The 13139-nt window shown below is 34.2% G+C and overlaps 1 protein-coding gene across 3 annotated transcripts in view; it reads right to left on the bottom strand.

Moving 5' to 3' along the window:
- FYB1 (FYN binding protein 1) overlaps nt 1-13139 on the bottom strand; it is a 170837-nt gene that overhangs the window by 11708 nt on the left and 145990 nt on the right. For 2 of the 3 annotated variants that reach the window (XM_057539904.1, XM_057539903.1), the window contains 6 exons: nt 9443-9465; nt 8300-8366; nt 7395-7529; nt 5692-5717; nt 3463-3529; nt 843-933 (listed from right to left, as the gene is read on the bottom strand). In XM_057539904.1, the coding sequence (XP_057395887.1) occupies nt 843-933; nt 3463-3529; nt 5692-5717; nt 7395-7529; nt 8300-8366; nt 9443-9465 (409 nt within the window). The remainder of the gene's footprint in view (nt 1-842; nt 934-3462; nt 3530-5691; nt 5718-7394; nt 7530-8299; nt 8367-9442; nt 9466-13139) is intronic. The other variant, XM_057539905.1, reaches the window with a different exon arrangement.

A 13139-nucleotide genomic window follows, 5' to 3' on the forward strand; every position in this document is an offset into this window, starting at 1 on the left:
GTTTTCAAAAAATAACAAAAACTTCTTTGGAGAAAAATCACTCATAACCTCACCAACCTAATAATTATTTTTAAAATAAAAAGTTTTTTAAAATTTAAGATGTAATGTATGTGTTGATTTGTCGCACTCATATATTGCAAAATGATAACCATCAGAACTTAAATTCTATTGGCTTGATCACCTCGCAATACTACCACTTCTTTTTTTATAGTGAGAACATTTAAGATTTGCTCCATTAGGGACTTCCATGTATATAATACAGTATTGCTAACTATAAGCACCGTGTTGTAATTAGATCCCTAAAACTTACTCATCTAACAGCTGAGTATTTGTACCCTTTGACAGACATCTCCCCATGCTCCCCTCCTCTGGTAACACGATTTTACTCTTGATTTCTGTGGCTTTGGTTTTTTTAGATTCCACATATAAGTGATATCATACAGTATTTGTCTCTGTCATTCTGACTTATTTCGCTTAGTATAATGCTCTCAAGGTCCATCCATGTTGCCACAAATGGCAGGATTTCCTTGTTTTTCATGGCTGAATAATATTTCACATATATCTATCTATTTCACATCTTTTTTATCTATTCTATTTTTAGCTTACCTTCTTATTAAGTTTCAAAGGACAGCTAAATTTAGATGATTATCACAGTACATATACTGTGCATGTATGAGAGTTTACTTAATTTCTTATAGGAATAAATTTAAATCTAAAATAAATTTTGTAGAAAATAAAGGAGTTGTGATGGAGAACTGTGATATTGATAATTACACTTTTAAAAATCATCAATTTTTTCATTAGCACTTTGAACTTTGTAGGATATTTAAATGTAAACATACTTTAAATTTTTTCCTGAAGTCTTTTTCTTCTTTTTCTTGCTTTTTTAGTTTCTTAGGGTCTTTTTCTTCTGCCTTGGCCTTGGCTCCTTGACTAGGATGGCAGAACACACATAAAATAGCATTTAGTTTCAAAATATAAGAAGAATAGTGTATAACAGACAATTCATAACATTACATTTTTGTTAAATTTCATTTTCAATTATCTTTATTAGAAATCTAGTACATTCATTGTAATAAATGATGACATTTCATAATGCAGAATAGATCTTCAAGAGAATACAGACTGAGTTAAAATGGAAGTGAGAGATAATGTATTATGTTGAATGGTATAAAATGACTGAAGTATAGTTTAAACATGGTTACATATCAGCAGTTTCATATGATTCAACCTATTCTTGAACCCCTTATATTTTTCAGCCCTTCCTAGAAAATTAAGTGGTTTGGCAATTGTCATAGAAAAGGCTTTTTAAAAAAGAACACTTTGTGAAAGACTGATTTTTATGGCTTAAAAAATTTATCTATATATAATCTACTTAAAACAAAGCCAGGGTCATATCTCATGATACCAACTAAAGCCAATTATTATAAGAGAGGTGAACAGCTCTGAGGTAGTGATTCTCCAGCCTGGCCGCATATAGGATCACCTGGGAAGTTTTTAAAAAATACCACTGCCCTTGTCTAATTCCCAGAAGTTAAATTAATTAAAAATTCTAATTAATTAAATTGAGTGAGGTCCAGGTACTGACATATATATTTTAAAAGCTCCCAGGTGATATTAATTTGCAACCAAGGTTGTGAACAATTCCTGGGTTAAGTATGGATGTTAGGGAAAGGCTGTGACTCTCTGTAGGAGGGAATTTAAAAAATCAGAATATTTGTGAATAATGAAAAATTTTAAACACTGACATTAATTTTGATTACCTAAGGTAATCAAAATTTTGATTACCTAAGGTAAAGTTTTGTTTGTAACTGATTTATTTAAAATTTTGAATCTTAGAATTTAGTTCATTCACTGGGAAATGAATTATCACACTGTCCTGCCCTAGGTTCTGCATTGTCCCTCAGACCTTCTCTCTCATGGTACCTGGGTAGTAGTGGAATCGCTGGCCCGGATTAGCACTCTGGAGCGATCAGAATATACATGAGTGTTAAAAATGCCCCACAAGCTCTCTTTAAAGGTAATTTATTGAAATTTATTTAAAAAAATAGAATGCTGGGTTAGAGACACACGATTGCCTTAAACTCTGAAAATAAGCAACGGGAAAGAAATTAGTACATATCGCACAAAGTTTAATCAGCTGGGGTTTATTTTGCTTAAAGAAAAGGGCCAGTGGGTGACTCTGGGTTCCTAGAGAGCTATTTAATGGAATGTGGTGGCATTTCTACAGTAATATTAAACACAAAAATGTGCTTAAAACTGTCAGGAATAGAAGCTACTTCCCAATGGTGAGGAATATTAAAACTTAACATATTTCTGAAGATTAGATTTTCCTTTCATGGAGAACTGAAAAAAGGAGAATGATTCTCCTTTCATATTTCTGGTGTGTTTTGCCTGTAGAACTTGATCTTCTTATATAAATAACAGGCTATTTTCCCCTCAGTTTCTTTGATCTTGCTCTTGTTCTGTAAAATTAGTTTAACAATGTTGGTAAAAAAACCAAAAATGACAAAAACAGAAACTTAGAGTTCACTCATGCATTTTTACCAGTACAGCTCAGAAGACACCACTTACTGTATTCCATTGATGTTACTTTTATCCTTTAACTGATCAACTTCAAGATCTTTTTATTCATCTTTCCTTTTTCTTGGAAAAGCTAGAGGTGTTCTTGCTTCCATACATAGCATGTATCAGATCATCTCACATATTTATTGGAGTATAAAAAAGCATCCTAATATGTTATTTTCTATTACAAAAGAATTTTCAAAAGGTACTCCTATTAACTGATTTTAGATTTTCTTACAACTTTTGTCTAAAATTAAATTGAAGCCTTAGGTAAGCTAAAGAATGTCACTATTCACTGTTGACTGTTTAAGTTTGTTTGAATGGAACCTTTGAGAATTAGATGATTTTGTGAAAAAGTGACATAACTCTTAAAAGTCCTTTCAAAACACAAATCTTCTCTCTCTTTTTTTTTTTTTTCATGAAAGGAAACGATCTTCTTGTGGAGGATGGAGGAGGCTTGAAGCAGGTGGGTTAGGATCGAGACATAAACTAAGCAGTGTGTTCAAGACAAAAAACGTTTTGAGAAAAAAGTAAAAAAGGGAGCGAATGAATCAGTGAGATGAGTTGCGATCAGGCTCTCAAATATTTTCCCAGTGAATGAGCGAATAAATGAATGAAGACATTGGTGAGTCATAGGTCAGAAGATAATCAGGGAACAGGAAGAAGGACCACTGGGAAGGGGTGAGGGGAAGCGAGAGAGAGAAGGAGGAGGAGGACCTGGGCTATCCATCCATTCACAAACCTGGCAGACAGGTCAGAGTTGGGATCAGGGAGAGGAGGTCAGAGCCAACAGGATGGCACACAGAACACACGCCCTCACTGGGATTTTGTTCCAGCTGGATTTTCTTGAACCGTCTGATTTTCATTACTTCGTTGTAATGAGAACATTTAAATTACCTCATCTCTGGTGGTGGAGCAGGGAAGTCAGAGGCATCCACATCGTCATAAACTTCATCTCCCATGTCTAACAAAAGACAGAATAGCCAATGTTGAAACACTGTTAGTGTACATTTTTGATATGAGCATTCAATGGTATTTTAATATAAAGATTGTTTCAAGGACAACAAAGTAAGTTTTCCTGAGGTCTCTGTACATTTCTCCTGGAAGCACTGCCTATTCCTTAAAAGGGAGAGGTTCCTATCTTCCTTGATGCTTGTGTTAAATACCCCTCAAAAAGAAAAACAACAACAACAACCAAACAGTGGCAATGATTATAACTATTGTTATCAGGAAAAAAACCCTAAAGCAGTGACTGAGATTATTTGAATATCCACAAGGGTGATGAATTGTAAGATCAGTAGATTGCTGACAAGCAAATCAATATTACTGGCCATTGGCTGCAGGTAGAGATTGAAGTCAAGATTTTTATGGGATTTGGGGTGCTAGGATAATATATATCATTTTATTTATATGTCTTTGTGCCTATCTATCTATCGTCTATCTATTTATCTATCCCTCTTTTTTACTCATTGATCTATCTTTATTAACTTTTACCTTATAGGAATATTATGTGCAGCACTATTGTAAAATAAAAGACTCTTCTGATACCAGCAGGTCTTGAGAATCAGTATTGGTGGAAAAGTTGCTATGACCTTAACTGGTTCAATGGCTTTTCCAATGTGTAGACATTTTTCTTGCTTCTAGACTTCTTGTTAATAAAGTCAGGAGGAATGCATCCTCTCTATACCTATTAAGTTGCTCCACAGCAAATTAAGCTAAAGAGATGAGTTGAAGAGAGTACAAATGTTTTAAGGAATGATTATCACAGAAAGTTTAAAATGTTCTCTGGTAGTAGTAAGAATTTGATTTCCTTTAAAAAATCCGCCCCCCCCACCTTGGGACTTCCCTGGTGGCACAGTGGATAAGACTCTATGCTCCCAATGCAGGGAGCCTGGGTTGATCTCTGGTCAGGGAACTAGATCCCACATGCATGCAACAACTAAGAGTTCACATGCCACAACTAAGGAGCCCGCTTGCCGCAACTAAGACCTGGTGCGACCAAAAAAAAAAAATCCCCCCCTTCTGTATATATGTACACGTATATATATATGCTCTGTATATGTATGTATATATGTTTGTGTGTGTGTGTGCATGTGTGTGTGTTTTCCTCCCACTCAGGTTAACTAATTTCACAGGATAAAACTTGCTCAACTACATGAAGAATCTATAATAAATATGTAAAAATATGACATATCACTGGTTTCCAGAAAGGGAAAGGTTACTATTCCATGCACATGCACTTAATACACCTTTGAGAATGAAAGAAAATTAAAACAAGAAACACATTTTTTACTTAATTGATCACATTTTTTCCATTTTATGCCTACTATTTGTGGAGCTACGTTCCTTGAGTACTTTTTGAAAATTATAGATTAAGATATAAGCTTATCAGTTATTGATCAAGTTGAGTTAGAGCCTTATATATTTTCAAATTGATAACTGCAAACAAAGTCAGATAAACAGTCTGGAAGAATAGATTATCTTTGTGTTTGGTTTGCTCTTTCAATTTATTTACAAGTTAAAATAAACTTTTTGAAAGCCCCTGAATATTCTTGTGAGACATTTTATTTTGTTCAAAGTAAATTTAAGAAAACTCCTTTAAAGATCTGTCTCAGCAGGGGTAAAAAAATAAGCTGATCAAAATTGTACAAAGACAAAACTGTTTCACATTGAGCAGTGGAAAATTTTCCAAAGACAATATAAGTGATACATTTTAAAAATCAAAGAAATTTAGATTTAGAAGGACCTTCATGGCATATAATGTGGCATGTTTTCAGAAATCTTTATGCAGAAGTCCAGTACATCAAGCTCTGACTGAATTGGGGTGGGGGGGGGTCCATGGGGAATGTTGGGGTCTATCCCTACTCACTTGTCCCTTTCTCCATAGTGATCCTATGGCTGGAAGAACTGTTTAAAAATCATTGATATTTTAAAATTTCCTCTTCCCACTATTTTACTGTTGAGAAACTGTGGCGACCCCAGGTGCAGTTACTTGACAAGGTTACACAATTTATTATTTTCAGAGTCAGGACTCTAATTCAGACAGCGTGACTATAGCCAATCCTTTCCACTACCTCATCTGCAAGAAGTGAGATATAAAATATACAGTTAGCTTTTATTACTTACCCACTTGTTTAGGAGGAGAAGGGAAACTGGAAAGAAAATGAGAACACAGTTATAATCAGACCAATATAAACACAGAAATTGAGTCTTTTATTTAGGAGAGACATGAATAAGTAATAGCCTGGAGGCTTATACAGTCTAATTAATCTGTTGACTGTCATTCCTTTCTCATCCTCCATTTCTCTGCTAAGTCCCAAGTTTTTGTCCATCAATCCGGAATTTAGCAATACTTTTTGTGAACTCCAGTGTTGGCCAAAAAAGTCAAGAGTCAAGATATCCAGTGGTTTATTTTGCTCACAGCCATTAGACCAATGTTTGCAGATTTGTTCTATGAAGTTTGGGCATATTATCATACCAGAGTAATTAAATGGTCTCAGTATTCCGGAGCATTGTGGCATAGCTCAAGCCCAAAACTGTTTATTTGACTCAAAGAATAGAAATGCCGAGTCATAATCAGCAGAGGTCATAGGAATCTTTATATGACCATGTTTCAACAATATGTACATGTATATCTCCAAACAGAAGAATGGTGAATAAGAGAGGAATATCCACTGAAACTAGAGAGTGAGAGCTTATTAACAGAAGTGATTTGAAATCAGGATTGGGTGGCTTTTAGTTGCAACAGAAAAAGACCTTTGCTTTTATTACTTTCTGAGCTTTAAACACACACACACACACATCACTGGAAGAATGGTGCACAGTTACAGTAAAGTGTGAAAGGTCATTAGTTCAAGTGATCTAAAACCAGAATTAGCTGGTGTGTAATTAGGGCAAAAAAAAAAAAAAATCTCTGCTTTTATTTCTAAGGACTATTATTTGAGTAATGCTGCATGAAGGGAAGATTTGCTATGTTTACTTATAATTTTAAGAGTCCTGTTTATTGAGTGTTGTTTTAGTGTCTCACAAAAGGGTTTAAAATTAGGACTTCTATGTGGAATTAACATCTTATAAAGACTTCAGTTAAGTGTGGTGAATCTATTAGGCACATATAAAAGAAGGATATCCTGTACTGGCGAGTGTAATTAAGATCCTTCAAATTCATACTCATGGAACTTATACTAAAGGGTTATTTTTGGATGGAAAGATAAAATTTATGCTTTAGTTTTATTTATACAAACTGAAGATGTTTAGAATAATTTTATTATAGGATAAATATGTAATTCAAGTAGAATTAATATATCACAATTGTGATATAGTTACAAAGACTTTAAATACTGTACTTAGAGAAAAGAAATTCCAAATTGTGTCCTTTATTTCTAGCAATTAATTTTTAAAAGAGAATGTATATTTTGAAGAATAGTCAGTATACAATATTATATAATAAAATGTGGCATTGGAATTGTGAACATTCAGATTGATGCCACAGTTAAAAAAAGTCCTATTAAATGGAGGGTGAGTGTGTATGAGTGTGTGAGGGTGTGTGTGTGTGCACTTGTGCGTGTGTGTGCTTGTACATGTTTGAATGGAAAGCAAAATATATTTTTGAACCATACGATGGTTTTCGAATACTTTGTGCTCCTCTCATATAAATGCATGAGTTTAAGGGTGACACAGTAAATGAGGCTAGAATGACTAATGGAAAAACACATTAAAATGGTTTAAAAGTCTGTCAGAATTTGGTTATTGGTTATAAAATATTAGCAGCATTTGATTAAATTATTAGTGTTGTTATCATGCACTGGATTTGGTGGTTGGTCGACTCTTACGATGAACCTTCATTGTCTGACTCAGAGTCTTTTGGTTTCTCTCGTATACTTTTCTTTCTGTCATCTTTTCCCTTTAACATCTTCAAAATCCCCCAGGACCACGTGTTACTCTTCTCTTCAACCTGTAGCGTGGAGCTTTGGAGCATGCAGGCATTGATCAGATTTTTTATAATTATACTGCTTTGATCATTCAGGCTGTAAGCTACTCATTGTATTGAACAAAATGAAGCTATTATGTTTATAGGTTATGGTCTTTGAATACTGCTGCTACTAGGTAAATAGCAGGTAAGTTATTTTTTCCTATTTGGTAGATTTCTCCTGGTTCTTAAACTAGCGAGCTGAGTCAGGATTAAGTTTTAAACATCAATTTAGCTTTACTGTATTAAAAGTAAGTTGTTAATAGATTAAAAAATTGTTTAAATGTACTTAAATTTTAAAATACGCCATTTCAAAAGTTTAAACACCTAAAGGATTCAATACTGGTTTTGCCACAGATAGCATATGACCTCAGTTTATTTGGATTGCCTACAACTATGATTAACATACAAAGGATAGCCATGCGACTGATTAACTTTCCAGATTGTCGTAAAAATAAATTATTGATTGATAAATAAATGATAGGGAAAAGTTTGAAAAAAAATCTGCAACACTTCTAATCCTTTATCCCTTTTTCATTTCACTTCTTTTGACATAGTTGTCAAGGTTATTCCAAACAATATACCACTTCATTTGAAGTGTGGTGCAGTTACACTTCCGCATTTACTAATGCTGTTAAACATTCAAATAATTTTTGGTAACGTAACAGGGAATGCTATTTCTGCTTTTTATTTTAAATAGAAATCAAGACTATACAATTCCAGTACGTACAATACTTTGCAAAAAGGCAGTTCGCTGATCATTCTTACCCATTAACAGAATCTTCCTCTTCTATCCCATCATAAATATCATCGTCTGGGGGAGGTGGGAACATCCCTTCATGTGAATTAGGGGGGAAAAAGTCTTCTGTTAATTTTATAATTTGGTCACGAATGTTCACTCAAAATTTGATAATAAATCTGTCTTATTTAATTGCAGAAAGCATCCTACTTTCATATCAACTATTTAAATAAAAAGTAGCTTTATTTCCCACTCTCACATAGGTAGTAGGTAAATTAATTATTTTTAACATTATTTTATAAGGAATTCTTAGATGTGAAATGTAATAAAAATATGAGGGAAGATAAAGAGTAGTATGCATGGGAGATGAAAGAAATGGGGGAAAATAACTATGAAAAAAGTAAAATTAAATAACGATGGAGTTAGAATTTTTTGCGGAAAAAGAAGGGAGAGGTGATAAGAAAAATGTAATTAATACTGAGGAGACATTCAGAAAAAGCTACTGATCAAGATATAAGTAAAGAAAAGCAAATAAAATGAAAGGTGAATTTGTAAACATTGATGGGCTGACTTTTCATTTCTTTATTTCATTTCATCAATGTGATATTTTAAAAGTTAAACCTTCATTTGATTTGTTATCCTATAGTCCTTAGGAACCTTTCTATTTGACAAATATTTATTTAACAAATCTTTACTGAGTACCTTCTCTGTACAAGAATATGTACAATAAACTTGAAATTTGATTTTTAGGATGAGAATTTTAGCACTGCCAGGTATTAGTAACCCTTATTTTGTTGATGAGATAACGAGGAGACTTTAGGAGTCATAGCTAAGGTGACCATGTAAGTTATCATCCAAACAAGGATACTTCGGAAAGTGAAGGGGGATACTACTAAAAATTGTGCTCAGACAATTGGCATAAATCAAGACTGCCCTGGGCATACTGGAAGTGGAGTCACCCTATGACCCATAAGAAGCTTGGAAGAAAGAGCTGACTTGCTCAGGGTCACTCAGTGTCCAGGGCTGGGCTCCAGGTCATTGGTTCCCAGTCCTGTGTTCTTTCTACCACATTAAGATCCTCCTCATTATTTGCAGACAAAAGCATTTTGTCATTAGTACACACAAAAACGTTGAAGACTTGCAGAAACTGCTGATGAAAGTGTGTGGCTTACCTCCACTTCCACTCTGACTGTGGCTAGGAAAAAAAAAAGTGGACCAATTAAATTAATATATGAAGTATTTAGCTATCAGGGAGAGAAGTACATATATTGAGCAGTGATACAAAAGAAAAAATAACATTCCAATCAAAAGTTTATCAGGATGTTATTTACAATAGCCAAGATATATCAATAGAAGCAACCTAAGTGTCCATCGACAGATGAATGGATAAAGAAGACGTAGTATATATACACAATGGAATGTCACTCAGTCATAAAAAGAATGAGATTTTGTCATTTGCAACAACACTGGTGGACCTAGAGGGTATTGTACTTAGTGAAATAAAGATAGTTAAAGACACATACTGTATGTTATCACTTATATGTGGAATCTAAAATAAATAAAACAAATGAATGAATATTACAAGACAGAAAGAGACTTGCAGATATGGAGAACAAAGTACTGGTTATCAGTAACGAGGGGATAGGCTGGAGGGGCAAGTTGGGGATAGGGGTTTAAGAGGTACAAACTACTATGTATAAAATAAATAAGCTACAAGGATATATTGTACAGCATAGAGAATATAGCCAATATTTTATAATAACTTTAAATGTAGTATAACCTATAAAAACATTGAATCACTATGTTGTATACCTGAAACTAATATAGTGTTGTAAATCAACTATATTTTAGTTAGAAAAAAAGTTATCAGATGTTATATGTGAAAAGGAAGAAAAACTGTTCCTTATTGTAATAGATGAGTAGTAACAAAGCAAAAATCAAAGCAAAACAAACCTAATAAGAATCAAGTGAGATTCAGTACCATAAAGTATTCTAAACAATGATACTGTCTGCTTCTAGCATTTTCCCATGAGGCAGTTTTCAGATTATACAGTATTATATCATTCCATAGATGGACTTATTTATAAAAAGAGAGTATTATTCCAGAACCATTACTGCATTAAATTCAATTTTCTTTTGCTATCTTATAGTCACAGCATTTAACTCTTAGTCCAATAGCATTACATTTTTTTAAAAGGGAGAACTTAAAAAAAATTGAAATCCTCTTCATGGGGCCTTTGTAGAGTGTGGCTCCTGATTCTCTAAATCCAGAATTCTGATTTTTAATTTATTTTGATAACATTCTATATTTCCCCTCTTTTATAATTGTCTGTTTTCTTGTCCATTTCTCCCACTAAAATATGAGTTCTGTGAGAACAAAGGAAGTGTAGAGTGTGAGAACCAAAAAAAAAAAAATCTCAGAAGTCATCTAGTTCATTTTGCAGAAAGAAATTGAGGCTCTGAGAAATGACGTGATATGACCAAGCCCACTTTTAAGTAAATGAAGAGATGAGAGGAGAACTTCAGCATCCTGCCTTCCCTTACAATGTCCTTTTGGCTACAGCTTGCTGCGCTCCCCGTGTCGCCGTTTTTGCCTTTTGGATAACCTGCCAGTAACAGATATCAGTCTGATATTACAATCGCATAGTGTAATTATACACTCATATCTGATTCCTCAACCTTTAAGTCAGAATAAAAGAAATTGGTCTGACACAGATCTACTGCTAATCTAGAAATAAAAAGTACGTTTGATAATGGAACTTTGGAAAAAAACATGTTATAAATGTCCTAATATATAAATAAGAATTGATTTTTGATGAATTTTTAGTATATTCTCTACTTGCTTACAAACTATTTTCACATTTATTGTCCTCAACACTTCCCTTTGAGCATGAAGCAAGCAGATAGAATTATGTGAAAAATTGCAATTTGGGTTGACTGCTGCTCCTGGCAAATACAATATATTCCCTTGGAGAGTCTCCTACCCAATTCCTAAAGAACAGAGTTATAATCAGGAGCAAAGCCACCATCCATTATTTCATTTCTAGAGCCATTCTTCAATTTCCTATAATGGTCTTTTTGGAATACAAACCATTGATCAGATGAATGAGAGGCAAAGAGAGGAGAGTGTGAGAAAAGAGGAGGAAAGAGAAAGAGGAAAGGATAAATGGCAGGGAAAAGGTTGGAAACATACATAGAAGAAAGTTTTTTTATGTGATGGAGGAGTGGTATTTGCACTTGTAATTTCCTTTTGTTCAACGTTTCACATTTAGTACAAAACATTGCTTAGTTGAGAAGGAAGGGAGAAGAACTGCTGTCGGGACCTGTGCTTTTTTTTTTTTTTTTTTTTAAACACCTTTATTGAAGTATAATTGCCTTACAATAGTGTGTTAGCTTCTGCTTTATAACAAAGTGAATCAGTTATACATATACAATATGTTCCCATTTCTCTTCCCTCTTGCATCTCCCTCCCTCCCACCCTCCCCATTCCACCCCTCTAGGTGGTCACAAAGCACCGAGCTGATCTCCCTGTGCTGTGCGGCTGCTTCCCACTAGTTATCTATTTTACATTTGGTAGTGTATATATGTCCATGACACTCTCTTACCCTGTCACATCTCACCCCACCCCCTCCCCATATCCTCAAGTCCATTCTCTAGTAGGTCTGTGTCTTTATTCCCGTCTTGCCACTAGGTTCTTCATGGCCTTTTTTTTTTTTTTTTCCCTTAGATTCCGTATATATGTGTTAGCATACTGTATTTGTTTTTCTCTTTCTGACTTACTTCACTCTGTATGACAGACTCTAACTCCATCCACCTCATTACAAATACCTCCATTTCATTTCTTTTTATGGCTGAGTAATATTCCATTGTATATGGGACCTGTGCTTTTAAGCCTCCTGTCTGCTCGCAGAATCTGAAGTACACAGTCAGCTCTCTTTACCCTGGAGGAATTGGGAAAGAGCTGGTAAAGAGTGCAAGGAACCAGGAGGCATCTGGGGGAGGGAGAGGAGAGGATGGTGCCTTCTCTTATTCTTGCCAGGACAAGCTGCCAGCTATACTCAGCGTCTTTCCTTGTTCTACTAAGGACAAAGCATATTCTGTTATGAGATCTCTGCCAGCAGCAGCTGTAGTTTCAAGAAAAAAAACTTGTGTAGAAGTGATGTCTCTTATTCCATTTTCTTATGAAACATGCATAAGGGAGGAATAGATGCTAGTAAATATTGTGGGGCTATACTTGTTTAAAATATTAAGCATTAAAACCATACACCTCCTCCAACCCCAGTTTATTAAATGGAAGATTCTTTTTCTGCTACATGTTTACTAACTAGAGATGTCTTTTAGAGCTGTGGTATGTATAGACTAGATAAAAGGAAAAGGTAATAGCATTAGTTTTGGGAAATAGTCACCTATTATGGAAAATAATGCTTCATTTTAAGGCTATCATCCCTTTTTGTGGATTTATCATTTTTTTCTTGAGTATGTTCATCAGTGTAAATATGTATATATTAATATAACTGGGGTTCTTTAATTGCAAAATAAGAGAAATGTGTGTGTTTTTTTTAAAAAAAATAAAAGGCAAACATAAAGTATATATGTTGCTAATATACATGGTATGGAATACTCATGTCCAGAAAATTCTGTAACCCTCAGAATATGGCCATTTGGAACTTTGACCCCCAAATTAGCATTTACTGACTTTCAAATTAGGTCAAGGTGTTTCTTATTACTAAGGCCAATTTACAATCTGTAAACTCCAGTGCATACATCGCATGTTTTGATATATATTGCATAATTTATGATCACACCATGGTAAGAAGGCATGGAAGGCCATCATTCTTTTTTTTTTGGCTATGCCACGTGGCTTGTAGG

Source organism: Balaenoptera acutorostrata, chromosome 2 (genome assembly GCF_949987535.1).
Source record: "Balaenoptera acutorostrata chromosome 2, mBalAcu1.1, whole genome shotgun sequence".
Taxonomy (NCBI): domain Eukaryota; kingdom Metazoa; phylum Chordata; class Mammalia; order Artiodactyla; family Balaenopteridae; genus Balaenoptera; species Balaenoptera acutorostrata.